The sequence below is a fragment of the Cavia porcellus genome, unplaced genomic scaffold (assembly GCF_034190915.1).
Source record: "Cavia porcellus strain 051 isolate PalLab524CR breed Dunkin Hartley unplaced genomic scaffold, mCavPor4.1 scaffold_9, whole genome shotgun sequence".
NCBI classification, from domain to species: Eukaryota; Metazoa; Chordata; class Mammalia; order Rodentia; family Caviidae; genus Cavia; species Cavia porcellus.
In genome coordinates, this window is record NW_026947492.1 from 60,664,532 (window position 1) to 60,682,588 (window position 18,057).

The following is an 18,057-nucleotide window of genomic DNA, read 5'->3' on the forward strand; positions in this document are numbered from 1 at the left end:
TTTAAAATACAGATTATCTTCTCAAAAACTGTTTAAATGGTCATTATTACCATTCAAATTCACACTAAAGTTTAATCCATTTCTGTGAATAAACTGCAAAAAATAACTAAAGAAATGCAAAAGATTTGTTTTTGTGATCGCTTGGAAAATAGGTGTAATTAGGTTGTAGCAGGCAGACGCACCAGTACCCACTATTAAATCTCAACACAATACTGCTGAATAAGTGGCCTCTCTTTTACTTTAACTCATTTTCAGTAGTCCTACGAAGCAAGTATTTCACTTTTCAAGGCTGGAAATAAATGGAGAAATAGTAAACTACTCTCTAAGACATCTCAACCGAGTTCAGCTTATCCAGTAGGTGCATGGTGCTAGCTGGTTACTTTCATCAATATATTGGTCAATATTTACAAATTTATGTTAGGAAGTAGGAATGCCTGGGCAAAAACTAGACACCTCAGTATGATATGCTACCATGTTAATATTCACTTATTAATCAAAGGAAAGTAAGAACATACTTACTCATAGCAGCTTTTCCAAAAAAATTGGTCATATTCCCTTTTCCGGAGGCTTTGCTGCCAGTTGAAGATGCCTTAAAACATAGAAAGATACTCTTAATAAAATGAAAAATTCAGAAGAAATGGATGCTTAGATATACTTGAATTACCAAAGCTGAATCAAGATATAAAAACCCTGAATAAAGCAATATTGATCAGTGAAATTGAAGTAATAAAAACATTATCAACTAAAACACAGAAAAAACAAGGATGATTTTTTTCCTAGACATTGGGTTATTCTTAATAATCTCTCCTACAACAGAGCATGCTTTCTTGATGGTATAATCATTATGTAATCAAGCCAAAATGTACAGGCATTAGACATGAGAACTAATCTAAAACAATCCAGACCAAAATAGTATATGATTCTAATTTACAAAGCTTGGTCATAGTTCTTATAAAATTATCCATTGATACATCTAAGCTTTTCTTGAACAGATTTTAAAACAATTTACATTAAGATTAATGCAGATCAGAGGTAGTATGGTACACAATACAGGGGAGTGGGCAAGACATTACATTTTTAATCATCAGAAGTGGATTTGATTTCCGGTTCTCCAATTTAACGGTGACAACAGTAACTTAACAGTAAATTACCTAGCAAGTCTATCCTCAGTTTTACCACACACAAAATAAAAATGTGGAAGCCCAAATAGAATTGATACAAAGATTTAAACAAAGATCAAACTACTGGCACACAGTATCAATTCAATAAATGTCTATGTTTCTCTCCACTACTCTTCTACTTTTCCAAAGCAGAAGCTTGCAAAAGACAAGAATGGTAATAACAGTAACAGCAATTATACTTAAATGGATTTTAACTATATTGTGATACTTAAAATTCAATGCCCTTAAGATAGTTTAGATAACTCAACAATAGCAACAACAAAGGGAGGTGAATGAAAAAGAAGCCAAAGGAACAGAATGAGAGGGTTAATTAACCTAGAAAGGTATACAGGGTGTAACAGAAAAATATGGTAAATGCTTAAATGATTCAAAATTTTATTACAGTAAAGGATCTATTCCCATCATCCCCCCTCAAAACACCCTCCCTTTCTTCAAACACACTTGTCTCATCCTTCTTGCCACTGTCTGAAGCAGTTCTGGAAACCCTTTTCTATGAGTTAGTTGCATTGTCCTGCCTGCCTCAATGCTGTGAATCAATTCAAAATGGTAACCTTTCACGGTCATTTTGACTTTGAGAAGAAGCAGAAGTTGCACAGTGCCAGATCTGGTGGATAAGGTGGATGAGGACACACTGTCATGTTTTTAAGAGCCTGCTTTTCTACTGGATGACGGTGAGCAACAGCACTCATTGTATTTCTGATCACAGCTCATAGACACAAAAGAGGAGAACTGATTCAGAAAGCAGCACAAACAATGGGATAAGTATACTGGAAGCAAGAGACAGTGTGTATGTGTGTGGGATTTATGGCAATGTGTCTTTTACTGAAATAAAATCTTAAAAATAACCATGCATTTCAATCACACCCATATATATGACAAAGTTCTAAGACGTTCTCAAAATGACACATTGTTAATATAAAATTCCTTGACATTTACAATCTTTGAGGTGTTTTCACACATTAGTCCAGCTGGGTCTCACAATAACCTTATGATGTATACCGGGCAAGTATTAGTATTTTACAGAAAGAAAATCCAAGGCCTGGTGAGAAGTATTACCAAGGAATAAATGACTACTGCAGATAAGAATATTACGCATTAAAGCCAGATGTGGTGATGCACACCTGTGATCCTAATACTTTGGAGGCTGAGGCAGGATGATCACCGCAAGTTTGAGGCCAGCCTGGGCTACACATTTGAGTTTAAGGCCAGCCTGCACTACAAACAAGACCCTGTCTTAAAAGGAAAAAAAAAAAATCATGCACTTTTAAAGGGTTCAAATCAGTACTGTCACAATCATAACTACTATGGAAACTATAAATGCTTTCCTAGGTAGCTAATCTGTGCTGTAATTAGTGCGTACCTTCAAGGAAGACTTACATTTGTTACTTCTTTAGCCTCTGTTTTGGTTTCCTTGTTGGTATCTTGGGCTTTCGTAGCAGCTTTAGAAGCAAACATTCCCATAATTCCTTTGGGGTGCTGGGAAACCTGTTTGGAGGGAGGTGGGCCATGACCATTGGTGGTCGGCAGCTCATTACTGCTTGGTGTCTCATTTGATGCCTGAAGATTTGACTGCTCAAACCTTCTGGAAGATGAGGATTCTGTAGGGACTCTCGGGACTGCAGCTGCACACTGTATGGCACTAAACCTAAAAAACAGGAATGGTGCAGTGAATTGATGTTGGTATCAAAATCTTATTTTAAAGTCTTGCTTCTTTTATACAATACATTCTAATCCTAATATTAACATATTATGGAATTTTAAACTAGAATGAATTCTAGAAATGTTTTGTATAAAACTCTCATTTAAAGAAACAAGTATTAAGAGAGAAGTGACTTGTGCAACATTACATATGGTTTAGTAATAGTGCTAGGATCAGAAGGCTTCTACCAAACCATATTGAATACTCCCGCTTTGGGGGGAAGCAAAGCAAACTCAAGAGTAAGAACACACCAAACAATAATTAAAGATTTAGTAATTTTACCAGCCCTGGGGAACCAAATGGTTATCCCTTGTTTAAAACTTTCCTTATAGGGCCAGGTATATAATAAATTCTGGCTGAATTAAATCTAAAAGTTTCAATATTATTAGGTCTCCCGGCAACTCTCCAGGCCAGTGTGTCAAGCTTTAAAACATGAGTGAGGAACAGAGCCACTGGCTCATATAATTTGTGGTCATTTATGGCCATTTATTATTTTCTAATAGTACCACCTAAATAGCCTGAGTGAAGAATTTGATGAACAGTCTGCATGTACACTTATTAGAGGGAACACTGATGTTTTCCTCATTGTAGATTTGCCCGTTTCATACAAATCTGGAACACAGTGCCCTACACACTGTGAATGGATAAGTGATTCACCCTTCTCAAAGGGTTTTACTTAAAGCAAAGCTACTCAACTTTTCCTAAACAAGAAAAACCTTTACCTCCAATCTTTTGCTTATTGGAGGGAGGTGAGAATGCCTTGAAGGTCTTATTCATGTTTTTTAGTTCAGCTACTCAGCATAATCTCTGACACACAGCAAGTCTGTCAGCAGAAACATGTTGACACAATGACCATTCAAGTTCCTAAAAATGAGACTCTGGCTTCTCATTGCCCCTGAGTTTTACTTCAACTCTGAGTAGGAAGGAGATGGGGGAGATTTAGAAACTACATGGTGATAGCAACTGCCAGGGAGTACAGGCACAACTTCAAGAGTAATGGACTGAATAACCGGCCCATGAAAAAAATCCCTGAGGAATTCTTTCCATTCAGAAATAACTTTAGACTGAGCATCCCCAAAGCTAGAGTCTGTAACTCCAAAAGGTGTCCACTAAGCCACTACGGTCCACACAGAAAATCCTACACTGGACACGGCAGTGCTGCATTGGAGCAACAGAAAGCATTACTTTCGCCCACCGCTCTTCCTCTCTGGTCTTCCATGCACAAGGAAAGGGTGGTGTCTCATTTTCAATGTCAGCATCTAAAGTTGGCCCTGACACAACTGTTCTCCCTTTAGTCTGCATTCCACACCTTCAGGTCAGAACCAGGAATTGGCAATAATGATGAAACCAAGTTAGGCTGGGAGCCTGCCTGAAGACAGAAGAATCTCTGCTCAATCCTAAAATGTCAACTTTCTTCCTGTTCAGCGCTTCTTAAAACACACAAAATTATGAGTCAGATCTCAGTTGGCCCATAATTGTCAGAACCAACCACAAACTTCTTTATTAGAGATAAATTCTTCACATTTCTACCAACAATACTTTAAGTATTTAGGTAAAATTCCATTGAAGTGCTTCCTATTATCACATTTCTACTTGTTCTATTTATTTTAATGGGCCCTGGACAAATTCCATTTTGAACTTTTGAGTCACTTTTATTCTTATTTGCTTACTTGCAAATAGATAAAAAACCCTGAACTGGTCTTCAAAGTTTGAATTGATAAGACAAAATTTTAATAAACTGTTTTTTGAAATCTAATATACTTTATACAAACTTATTAGGGTATGAGAGCTTTCTTGAAATCCTTCCTTAAATGACACCAAACATACATTATTACTCTCTAGCTATACAATTATATAGACTTATTTATCAAATATTTATATGCCTGTTACACTCAACGTTTTGAACTAAAGGAAAAAGGAATTAATATTTATCATTAATTCACTCAATGATCATCTACTCAATGCTTACTATGTGGTAAGGTACCATTTTAGATATACAAAATAGAGACTGTCTCTATTTGGGAACTTAACCTATGTTTGGCAATTCTGTATCTATTTCTCAAGAACCTGTCTCCAAAAGTTACCCACCCCCCCAGTATCTTCGGCTTTTTCCCCAGTATGACTCTTTCTTAACAACACATCTCAGGTCACTCTCAACTTTCAAACTGTATATATGCTTCCTTAGTCTTAACTTTTCCTTGCTACTGCCGTCTCCCCCCTCCCCCATTTTATAGTCAATTTTTCTGGAAAGACTTGTCTATATTAGCTCTCTCTTTTTCAGGTCCCTATTTGCTCAGCTGACCAGAATTTGGTCACTGCACCGAATGCTATTACCAAGGCCATCACTAGATCCAATGGATCTCACTTGACATAGATCCAAATTCCTATCTTAACTTGGCTTCTCAGTAACATACTTTCCACCAGTGCATCCTTCTTGAAACTCTTCCCTTAGTTTCTGGAAATCCATATAAACATGATTTTCCTTTTATCTCTGACTCTTTGGCCCCTTTTTTGCTGCTTAGCCCTTAAAAAACAGCTATCATTAAATACCACTATGCGTCAAATACTACTGTACGAGTTTAACGTATTTTAAGTCATTTAATCCCCTACAGCCCTGTGAGGGCAGCACTGTAAACAGCCTCACTTTACTGATAAAGAAGCCAACAACTGAGAGGTTAAGTAACTTGCCCGTGGTCACATAGCTAATAACTATGGTCTAGAGTTTTATTTTTTCTTTTTAATATTTTTTTAAATTTTATTTTAAAGAGGATTTACCCTCTTTAAAACATAACAAATCAGAAGAAAGCCGATCAGAAGAAAACAATGTAAATGACACAGATTTCAAAGCAAGACAACAGGAGATCATCACTGGATACTATAATGTCTCTTGTTTTCTTCTAAATAGTTGTCCATACCTTCACACACAATGCATTCGTACAAAACAAAATAGTATTAAACTGATTGGAACAGAGTGAAGGCATTATAGGTCTTCAAAACCAGAGAAATAGGAAAATCAACAATGGCTGCCATAATGTCTCTCATTCTCTTCAAAATAGCTTTCCATACCTTCATGTATGTTGAAATTAAACAATGCAAAACACACTAAAACCACTCTGAACACAGAATAGAAGCATTATTGTAGTTTTATTTTATCCTTCTTTTATTCTATATATTCTCTCTGCCTCTCTATTGCTTATTTGCCTATTTTTCTGATTCCAATCTTTATCTTTACTCTTATTTCTGTTCCTTTATATTCCCTTTCTTAGTGTTCAGCAGCCCAGGACAGACACTGTCTTGTTTCATGAGCCTCGGCTTACTATGCAATTCAGACCAGTCTTGAACTTATTAAATAGCTCAGGCTGGTTTCAGATTCACAACCTTTCTGCATCAGCCTCCCAAATGCTGAGATTACAGGTGTGTGTCACCACGGTTAGCACAAATTGAGATTTCTTTTAATGATCAGGACTCTTTAACCTTCATAACTCTCCACTCAACACCACTATGTTCTTTAAGGTAACTGTCATCTCTACCCTGGATCACTGCAATGTTTCTCCTCTCTTATGACCTCATCTCTAGATTATTGTCTTCTGATCTACCTTCAACATCTACCAAGCTATCTGACTAAAGTGCACTTCTGGTCAATTCACTCTACCCACTTAAAATTTTTCAGTGGCTCCAAATTCCCTAAATAAAGTCTACATTCCTTACCCTAGTAATCAAAGCATTATCAAACCCCAATTAATACTCTCCAGTCTTCTGATTTCCTACCTGAGTTTCAGCTGGACACTTTCTGGGTGCCACACAAGCACTGTGATTTCTCTTAGCTCTGTCCTTACTATCTCACTTCTTTGCCTGGCTATTTTATTGGGCCTACAGGCCTCTACTTAGACACCCTAACTTTTAGGAAGCCTCCTCTGTTTTGTCCTTTTGCTCTACCCATCAAAAGTGACAGAGAATGCAACCCCCACATCTGTCTACAGTACTTCTCCTATGACAACACTGACATACTATAGTGTAACTGTTTGTCTCCCATCAAACCATCAATCCCAGAAGCAGGTACTGGACCATATTCCCTCTATGGTGTATTGCATATCAGAGAGATTCCTTGAATGTTTATTGAATGAATTCAAATTATCTCATTTAATATGTTTTAAGGAAGTATATATTCACAATACATTTGAGCCCTCGCTATCTCCCCCACAAATCAAACATTATTATATCTAATTTAAAGATAAAGACACCAAAGTCAAAGTTGTCCAAAGCCAAAGGGCTATTAAGTAGCAAAGCACAAATCAAGCCTATGATCATCAATTTCCAAAATGCACATAAATAGCCTATCACTTCTCAGTGCTGTGAGAGATACAGAAGATTTACAACATCTAATTCTGGCTATGAAACCTCAAGAAAAAGTTGCCTGGAGATGGAAGGTATAGGGATATCAGATGAGGAACAGTTCTCTGAAGGATAACATCTGACCAGGCTCTTGAAGGACAGGTAGAATTTAGACAAGCAAAGACTGGGTAAAGGAGTAAAGAGGGGCACAACAAATATTTCTGGTAATGGTGACAAAATAAATATATGAGAAATAGATTTATGAGGAGTCCACTGGGATTTTCAATATGGGTTGTGGCTGCTATTTTTCACCTTATGATGTACTAATAAAACGAGGCATGTGTCTTACTGCAAGATAAATGGGGTTTTACTAGACTTGGCACTCACTCTTAAGAGGCAGCCACTGTGTAAACATCTTACAAAGTCAATTCGTAAAGAAGCCCACAAGGAACATTAAGGAGCTTACTTGCTACAGTGCTGCAAGTTGCTCTTAAGGATGTCATAGTCGGTATTGAACAGAGGCCCACTGTCCTTTAGCATAGCTTTCTGGATGCTGTACACATGGATGCTGGCAGTCACAGCTAGCTTGGACTTCACTGCTACAAGTCAACAGGAAAAGTAGTCTGTTAATACACAAATTTCATAGCATGTGGGAATTTTAACAAGAAACCCTTCTACATTAAAACCATTTGCAATTTGTGGTGATCCAGAAAACTCTAAAAGGTTCAAATAGCCACATATGTGGTATAACATCAACTCTTCTGTCTGCAGTGGGGACATTATGACAAGGTAGGTGGTGGTGAGTCATTTTTAAGTACAGCACCTGTGAGGGTATCACTCATCCAGTGGATACTCAAGAAAATATTAACAAATGATTAATGATGACTGTGATGACTACCCCCAGCTGCCCAGTCAGGGAAGAACCTTGCACTAAACACATAAAGAGTACTAAGTAATGTATACCCAAGAGGACTGAAATTTATATCAATTTTAGTTTATAAAAAGCAACTATATAATACTACTACTAACTAGGCAAGTCTACCGAAGAAAAATAAAAAAACATCAGAACAAATTTTAGATTCTACAATATGAGGGAATGTGCCTAACGTATTCTATGCCCCTAGTGCCTAGTACACAGCCTGGCATGTAATAGATAATGCAGGATGCAGAAATCTAGAGTTGTCTACCTTGTAGGCACATCTGCCTACTAAATTCAGAAAGAAAAAAAAAAAATCAATATTCATACCACCTTGAACATTTCAAAACTAATTTAGTAAGAACCCTTCTATTCCACTGGAAGGAGCCTTTAGTAAAGTTTTGTCTTAGGACAGGTCCAAGACCATGAAGACTCTAGTACAAAATAATTTTTGAATTGAGTTTTTAAACAGTAAAATAGTGGCATTAACAGTCTTGAAATAATTGGACTTCTTTACTTTATAAACATTTCCTTTAGAAAAGCATTCTGTAGTTTAAAAAAAAAAATCTATTATGAAATACAGCCTAATATTGAAAAGGTACTGTTTCTACAGCTGATGAGATACCCCAGATGACATTCAGGACAGCTTTTTGCATGTCTGTCACGAGTTTTAAAATCTTGTGATAAAAATACTTTGTAAATGTCAGCAGCTATTGGCTTTAAAAACAGGAAGTTAGGCAGATATAGTATCGTATTTTAATGTTTCTGAAACCACTAATAAAAAGAATATAAAATTCTTCAGTGAAATAGCTAAAATATTGTACGCAGATGTTAAGGGCAGACTTTTTATTGTACCTACATTGATGCCATAAGAGGAAAAAAGAAGAACTTGCTGAACCACTGAAATGCTTACCTTCTAATTTATCTTCTCTCACTACTGCAACCTTGTGGCACTGTAAAGAAATAACACTTCATTAGTGTTTAAAATAGTAGAACGGGAAATTTTAGTTTCCTTGTCAATAATTCAATTCTGATGGCTGTGAGATTAGGAAAACATTAGGTATTTGTAAAATACATATTCCACTTTCATAAAGTCAGATTCAATTTCAATTTGTTTAATGAATGGTTGTTACACCTCAATAAGGTTAAGGAAAATAAGAGTATACAAATTGTGACAATCCTATCAACTTAATTGGTTTGAGAGACATTCAAGAAGTTAGTAAGGCTAACTTCAGGGTGTGTCTAGGTAGGTCATGGAGATGTGACTTTGGGGACTATATCTGATCCCTGGCCCCTTCCTCTCTGGCTTGAGTGCAATGGATTTAGCAGCTCTCCCCGACAATGCCCTTCTGCCTTTTGGACAGAAACCTCTGAAACCATGAGCCAAAACAAAGGTCTATTCTTTTAAATTGTGGGTGTTAGTATTTTGTCCTCGTGAAACAAAGGTGCCAGTACAGATATCAACATTACAATAAAATAAAATGAAATAAAGCATCTTAAATCAGTGTGAATAGAATTTTAAGCAATTAGTGAGAATTACTGTATCTAGATCTGTCCCCCATTTCATATGCCAGAATAAATTCTAAATGGTCCACAAATTTAAATGTAAAACAATGAAGATATATATGCAATAGAGGAAAAAAACCACAGGTGAAATCCTAGGATGAAAAAAAACCTTTCTAACTATAATTCAAAATCCAGAAGTAACTGAAATAATCTATAAAAGTTAACTTTTGGACAAAAACAAGTAACTTCTAAATACAAATGATGAAGCAAAAAAATGTGCAACTTATTTCACAAAAGGTTAATCTTTTTGGAAGCTTTCTTCCAAAAATAAAGAGAACACAATCAAATAAACACTATTTAATATCTTAAAAAAAGGCTCAAGAGATATAAACAGACACATTTCACAGTAAAAGGAATGCAGAGAGCCCTGAAACATAATATATGCTGTGCAGAAACTCACTTATAATCAAATGAATAAAAAAAGGAGAGGTACTTGGCCATACCAACAACAAAAATACATAAACATTTATCTTTTGACCTAGCAATTCAACTTCTAGGAATGTAACCTTAAACACTCTACAACACACTAACGAAGATATACATAAAACTTACATCCATACTGAGCTATTGACTATAGTACGATCTGTTAATAGCCAAAAATTATGAACACTTCAAATAACATAAAAAGGTAACTACTGATTCTCCTAAAGTGTATCAGTGAGCCTTATGGCTATGGTAAGGACAAATAATTCTGTAACTGATATGAAATAATGCTCAAGATCTATGATAAGCAAAAAGAAAGAAAAGTGCAAAATAGGTTGTACAGTATGAAAACTTATCTAAGAAAGAGGAGTATTATGAATATTCAGTTGCTTATATCAAAAACATAAAAGAACAACAAAAACAATGGAAGGGAAAGGCAAAACCAATAGAGCTAACTATTGGGAACTACCTATAAAAAGAAACAAAACTTATGTATTGAAAGCAAATGGGAAAAAAATTGAGTTTAGTTACTGAATTGGTGGGTTAATTAAAATAAGAAATTGCTTTGAACGATTATAAAACAAGATATTCTATGCTTTAGCAAGACATATCCTACTGTCAAAGAACTGAAACGAAATCTTAAAACTTTTCAATAATCATATTGCTAGTAATAAGTGTCCTGTTTTTCCAAACCTCATGTATTTGGTTAAAGCAAATACATATTTATGTTAATGTTAGGAACCACCAAAAACCATAACATAAGAGAACAACACAAAAACAAAGCAACTTTTCCTTTCTTCTTCTTTTTTTTTTGCAGTGCTTAGGATTGAACCCAGTGCCTCAAGTATGGCAGGAAATAAAAGTTTTTTTTTTCCCCCCAAATGTAATCATAAATCTGAGTGAGACTATTATTAAGGTTTAATGTTTTCTTTTAAAAAGAATAAAACAGGCATTCCTAAAAACTGTTATGTTCTGCAAAATGCACATTACAAATTATACCTGATAGAAAAAACAACATTAGGAACTAACCACTAAAAAGTTATGCAGATTTGTAGTAAGACCCTTAAAGGTGGTAATTCATAAATAAAGAAAATCTGTAGAACTAGGCAGTTCAGTGCGGCGGCTTCCTTGGAACACTGAAAATGCATGTGAACAGTGGAAGTGCCAGCCTGCTAATGGGAAAACAATGCAAATCAGTGTGGAGCTCTAATTCACAGGGTTCCATGGGGTGAGCACAAGTTTTGCATCTACAATCTTAGAACTTGGCAAGACAGAAAGATTCACTCTTCCAGTATTTCATACATTAGGATTCAGATTGAGATTTTGTTTGCAAACGATGACTGGAATTTAAATGTCTTCTTAAATTTAGCAATACAAAGCACTGTATCAGTAAGCCATAGCATACAAGTTTTCAACTTCTGCTATAGTCTGGATCCTAAATGTCCTCCACTCGAAGAGTGGACACACATGCTTGTAATCCCAACACTTGGAGGCTAAGGCAGGAAGATCACTGTTAAGTTCAAAGTCAGCCTGGTATACGCAACTCCAATACCAGCCTGAATTAATTACACAGCAAGACTCTGTCCAATAAAAAAGCCCCCTCACCAAGACCCCTGTGTTAAGGGGGGTGCTACAGTAAGAGAGGGTAAACTTTAAGAAGTAGGACTTAATAGTTTTAGATCACTGGGGACCCTGGACCACTCATCTCTCTCTTCCCTTTCCAGCAAGAGATAAGAGCTTCCTTCGTTATGTCCTACCATAATGGACTGCTTTACCATAGGTCCAAAAGCTAAGCAGGCAACCAAATACGGACTGACACCTCTGAAACCATGAGCCAAAATAAATCTTTCCTTTTTTTAAAGTTGATTATCAGAGATATTTTGTTATAGTAATGGAAATCTAACAACATATATAAGTTTTTGATTATAGGTTACTATCATTTTGAAAAAGTTTTCTCAGAAAAAATGCACCAAGGAAGACAACTTGAATGTATTCTGAGGATTTCATCTAAGAATCTCCTGAGCCCTAGAGATTAACCATAAAGAACACCTAAAGTTCCCAGATTAAAAACCCCTGTCATACATAATGAGTTAGAGTAAAAATCTGCAACTTTAATAATTTCCTTTTTCTGGCTCTCTCCTAAAAATAAGCCATACCTTCCCTGTTTTCAGCTCTCTCAAACCTACCTGGAAATTCTATTGCCTCAACCACTACTAGTCCCCTGGAACCTGTCCCTCGGACCAGGTCCTCTTCTCAGAGATCTGCTGCTCTTTTCTCTTTCCCTTTTGAATTTGCCTCAAAAAACATAGGTTTAGAACCTTGATTTGTCCAAATACAGACTGGATTTGTTTTTTAGCAATAGATTCCCAGCGCGTAGGATTTAAAACTGGAATACTAATCTAGTATAAAACTGCTGGAGCAATCAGTTCCTCATATTGTCTAGCCAGCTTCTTTCCTTACTGGCAAGCCAAACAATAATCAACGTATTTTCAAGTATAGAATCAGACCTCACTATTATCTGAGACATGGAATTAAGCAGACTTGATTCATCTACTCTCACAGAAAAATCTGCCATCAGATTTTCTCTCCTGCATGGTTCTCAAATGGATACTGTCAAAGTTTGTAGTTACATGTCATGTTTTGTTTCTAGATTTAACTAATCTTCCCTTATCTCTTTTTTAGTTACCTTGATTACTAAATTCTTAACTCTGGATCCTAGTTGAAAAGCTCTGCAAACTTCAAAAACTTTTATCAATATACGCATTTCTCTTCAGATTCTCAAACAGATAAGTGACCAAAAAAAAAGTACTGCATCCCTAACACAACAATCCAAAATGGTCTAAATTTTGAAACTAAGCATGAATATGCTTTAAAAATTCTGATCCTGGTGTGATGGCACATGCCTATAATTCTAGCACTTTGGAAGGTTGAGACAAGGGGTCCTCAGTTTAGGTCTGACCTGGGCAACTTCTTGAGACTTTGTCTCAAAATAAAACAAAAATTTACAAAGGCCTGGATGTAGCTCAGTGCAGAAGCCCTGGATTAAATCTCCAATACAAAAAAAAAAAAAAAAAAAAAAAAAAAAAGAAGAAGAAAAGAAAAGAAAAAAAGTGGTAAATTCTATACTATTAAACTTGACTTCATACACAAAATTATTAAAAATATTGTATAAAATTAACCTTCTAGGGGCTGGGGATTTAGCTCAGCAGCATAAGCGCCTGCCTTGCAAGCAGGCAGTCGTGAGTTCCATCCCTGGTACCGATTTAAAAAAAAAAAAAAAATTAACCTTTTGGCACCGGGATTTAGCTCAACAGCATAAGCACCTGCCTGACAAGTACACCTGCCATGAGTTCAATCCCCAGTACCAAATAAAATAAAATAAATCTTCTGGCCATGTAACACCTATTTGAAACTTATATGAATTTTGTATTTAGAGTTGGTTCCCCATCCTAAACTATATTATATACATATATTTATATATATAGAAACCTATATTTTTATATATTTATATATAAATATTTATAATGTATTTATATATTATATATTTATTTATATATATTATATATATGAACTTTCCAAACCCAAAAATATCCAAAAATTTCAAATCTGATGGTACATCTGTTGTGAGCATTTCAGATAAAAGATACTTAACTTGTACTTTAAAGGAATATGATTCTTAAGTAAAGATTTAACTATAACTAGGGTTTTTTTCCTTACTGAATACCTGAGATGTCACTTGAAATCTGAACAGGATGAAAATTGATAACTGTTTCTAGGATACCTTTAAGAGGAAGAAAGATTACAGGAAATAATGTGAGTAATTTCCTAGTATCCTGTTGCCTAGAAAATTGCATTTTAATGATATTATCTCTGCACCACAGCAAAAAAATTACCCACGCTTTTCTCAGTTTTTGACTTAGTCTGTAATTCAAAAATATTCATGTTCTTCAAGTACTATTTTAAAACTTCCATAATGCCAAATATTTTTTTTTCTTTCCCATGTTAGGTTACAGCACTGTTCACAGTTCAAACACATCTAAGTTCATTATAAGATTCTGAAAATGTGAACTGGACATGGTGGTCCACACCTGTAATCCCAGCATTTGAGAGGCTAAGGCAAGAGGACTGCCTCAGGTTCAAGGCCAGCCAGAACTACATAGTGAGACTCTGTCTCAAACAAAACAAAACAAAACGAAAGCAAACAAAATCCTGAAAACTTACAGAATGTCCATTTTGAATGAAACTGCCAGACACCAAATAGGTGACATGCAGTTGGGCTCCTGAATTTTCCTTCCGTTTCCTTTCAACATAATCATACAGCATCCTGTTTGAAAGAAAGCAAATGCAATTCATTAGCAAGAGTTTTTGTCTCATCAGCTCTTAATTTATGGCTTAAAAGTTAGATATAGAAATCTGATGGTACATCCTAAACAGCAGAATTTTTACTCACTCTATGGATAGAGTGCTTTCAAAAGGTTAGACATTATAGATAGGACATGAAGACTGGAATCAACTTACACATTGACACAGCAATTAACTGAAATCTAGTAATAGGCCAAAAGGGACAGAACCTACATTAAAAGAGTGGCAATAAATATATAAAGGGTAAAATAATCATGAGAATGTTTAGTCATTATCTGCTTATGTGATCCATGATAAATTATCCTTTTCTGCACAAGAGATAAAACTAGATTAGTGGTTTTTCTAACCTAGCATTTATATTGCCCTCCACCACTTCCAAAATCAGAAATCATACATGTGTGTTTTGTGGGAAAGACAATTCAGGATTTTCAATAGACTCTAAAAGAATTCATTATTCTAAAACATTAAATACTATGATGTACATGATCACAAATCTCCAGCTCTGAAATTCTAATTTTATGATTATTCAGATTTGTTTCATAACTGTAGAATGCAATGGTTTATTTATTTATACCACCCAGATAGTCATTAACCTGAGAAAGCCAAACACTAAATGCAGAAATAATGTTGCTTAGACATTATTTAGTTTAACATCATCAAAGAAACATAATTTGTTTTTAATTCAAGAAACCTTTACTGAGCTTCCATGACATACCATGCTTCTCCCAAAGACAACCAAAATCTCAAAACTTCCAAGAGAAACTCAACCCACACAGTTGTTCACTTTTTTAGCTTCTATAAAATCATGCTCACTGGGGCTGGGGATTTAGCTCAGCGGCGTAAGCACCTGCCTTGCAAGCAGGCAGTCGTGAGTTCGATCCCTGGTACTGATAAAAAGGAAAAAGACAAAAAAAGAAAACAAAAAACAAAACATGCTCACTGAAGTCCCTGCTACCTTCTACCTATCTCTACTCTATTTCCGGCACAGACTTCTCTACTTCCTCCCGAGACCTGAGGGATTATGTAGGACATGGGATGTTGTTGGTCACCCTGCTGGCCTTGTTCGTCTATTTTAGTGCTGGCAAACCTTTTAGAGAGTCAGCACCAAAATGCAACCCAAACCCAGTTATTTATTGCAAAGTGCCAACACTGCAATTACACCTGGATATCAACATTTTAATTTAGAAAAAAACTCTACATTAAAATTTTTTGTCTTAAAAGAAAAATATAGTAACACGCAAGCCACAGTGTTCGCCTCCACTGGTCTATTTTATTCATCTCGATAGCTTATTCTATCCCTGACAACATCATCATTTGCTCAAGACAAAAATCTGGGAGTCATTATTTTTCCCTTTTCCTTATCCCGTAGTCTGTCAGGCTTCACCACCTTCCCCTCTCAAGTTTTTCTTGACTCTATGCCCTCCAAATCTCAAGATTATTTTAATTCCATGTGTCAATTGCATCCTCCCCCCCCCACCTTCATTATCTATGATGCTGCCAGTTTTAACTAATTTATGTTCTACTATGTCTTAGGGATAGAACAGTAAACAAAGCAGTCAAAGTTCCTACCCTTTTAGATTACATTCTAGAAAAAAGACAATTTAAAAAACAAACACAGGACTTCCGGGAGAACATGGCAGACAGACAGCAGCAGCTATGGAAGCTCTCTCAGAGACCCAGCTTAGAATCCAGGAATGGTGCGGAGTGAGGAATCCTAAGCAAGAGGAGATAAACCCTGCTGACCCAAGAACGAACTGGGCTGAGAGAAACCAACTGGGAATACAATCCTGGTGCTATAACAGGAACAGATAAAGTCTCAGCGTGGAAGCTGGAGCCCGCGCCATTGGAAGCCACAATTTGGGTTTTCTGCTGCCGCTGCTGCGTCTGAATCGGCTCGGCAGAGAGAGAGAAGCGCGAAAGCTCTGAGAATGGGAATCAGTGAATGGAGTTGAGAGCGGGACGGGCGGGGAGCTGTGCATCAACCTGCGGTGAGTGAGGGAAACTGAGACTCTTCCACGGTCTAGGAGGCTCCAACAGAGCACATTCTGGGACCGGGCAGACTTGCCGGTCACTACAGGGCACTGTAGTGACTTCAGTCACATAGCCCCCTCTCAAGTGGGATTGGTGAGCAGTGCCTAGCCTACATGACGCTGCTGGCTGAGACCCAGTAGGCTAGCACAACCCACGTCCCAGCACCTGGAGGTGCATCCTAGCGGTGAAGCCTTCAGTAGGTTGACCTGGAGGGGCGGGCCTCGCATAGGCTGCCCGGTCTGTAACTCCCTGGTGCGCTGTGCGCTGCAGTGAGCGGGAACACCTAGCCGGCACAATTCAATCAGACTGTGGCCGACAGGAAGGAAGCTGGGCCTCCTATATACGCTTGCATATATAAGGAACAAAGAATATGGGAAGAGGGAGCAACAAGAAAGGCTCCTCGGCCCCCAATCCTGAGAAACAGGCAATAGCAGACACGGCACCAATAGACATAAAGCGCTATCTCCAGAGCCTCATAAACGAGTTCAGGAATGAAGTTATTAATGACCTGAAGCAAGACATAAGCAGAATAGTCAGAGAAATGCTAAGCACCACCCAAGAAAAAACAGATGGTGGAATGGAAGATCAGAAAAAGAGGGGAGAATTGTTTGATGGAGAAAATAGAGAAAACATAGAATACATGAAGCAGGTCCAAAGAGATTACCAGGAAATTAAAAACTCTATCGAAAACTGGCATAACAGCTTGAAAGAAACTAAGGATAGATTATCTGAACTGGAGGGCAGATTTGTAATATGGGAGCATGAAATGAAAAACTTCTTAAAAAAAAGAAGCAAACAGCAATAATACAAGGACTAGAAGATGATAAAAGGATCTATAACTTAAGAATTAAAAACATAAAAGAAGAGGTAGGGACACAAACAAATGAACTACAAAAGCTACTCACAGAAATAATCCAGGAAAATTTTCCTAATTTAGCAAAAGGTAAAGATACTCAGATGTATGAAGCATACAGGACCCCAGCCAACTACAACCCAAAAAGAACAACACCCAGGCATATAATAATCAAAATTCCAGAAATCCAATATAAGAACAGAATATTAAAAGCCGTCAGAGACAAGAAACAGATCACTTACAAGGGAACACCCATCAGAATTACAGCAGACTTCTCGACACAAACATCAAATCACGAAGAGCGTGGGGGGAAATAATTCAAGCTTTGAAAGATAATAACCTCCAGCCAAGATTGATATATCCTGCACAACTATCCCTGGAAATTGATGGAAAAACAAGGTGCTTTCAGGATAAAGAGGAACTAGGGGAATATGCAACCACCAATTCAACTCTACAGAGAATACTGCAGGATATTCTAAAAAAGAAAAATACCAAGAATCCAGAAATAGTGGCAGAGGCCATAATGAATGGAGCAGAAAACAAAATGAAGAAGACAAACTGACAACTAATGACAGAAAAAGAGCTCAACAGAAATGAGGCAGAGAAGATTGGATGATAGGAACAGCTATTTTGGAGAAAACGACATCATAATAGGTAATGCTGATTTAGTATCATCTTGTTTTAAAGTCCCATC

General features: G+C 36.6%; 1 protein-coding gene across 2 annotated transcripts in view; it reads right to left on the bottom strand.

The window, feature by feature from the left end:
• Positions 1 to 18,057, bottom strand: part of Pold3 (DNA polymerase delta 3, accessory subunit) — a 47,144-nt gene that overhangs the window by 20,579 nt on the left and 8,508 nt on the right. For both annotated transcript variants that reach the window (XM_003463400.5, XM_013145296.3), the window contains exons 3-7: positions 14,339 to 14,441; positions 9,042 to 9,081; positions 7,679 to 7,811; positions 2,559 to 2,826; positions 520 to 589 (exon numbers count right to left, since the gene is read on the bottom strand). In XM_003463400.5, coding sequence (XP_003463448.1) covers positions 520 to 589; positions 2,559 to 2,826; positions 7,679 to 7,811; positions 9,042 to 9,081; positions 14,339 to 14,441 — 614 coding nt within the window. The remainder of the gene's footprint in view (positions 1 to 519; positions 590 to 2,558; positions 2,827 to 7,678; positions 7,812 to 9,041; positions 9,082 to 14,338; positions 14,442 to 18,057) is intronic.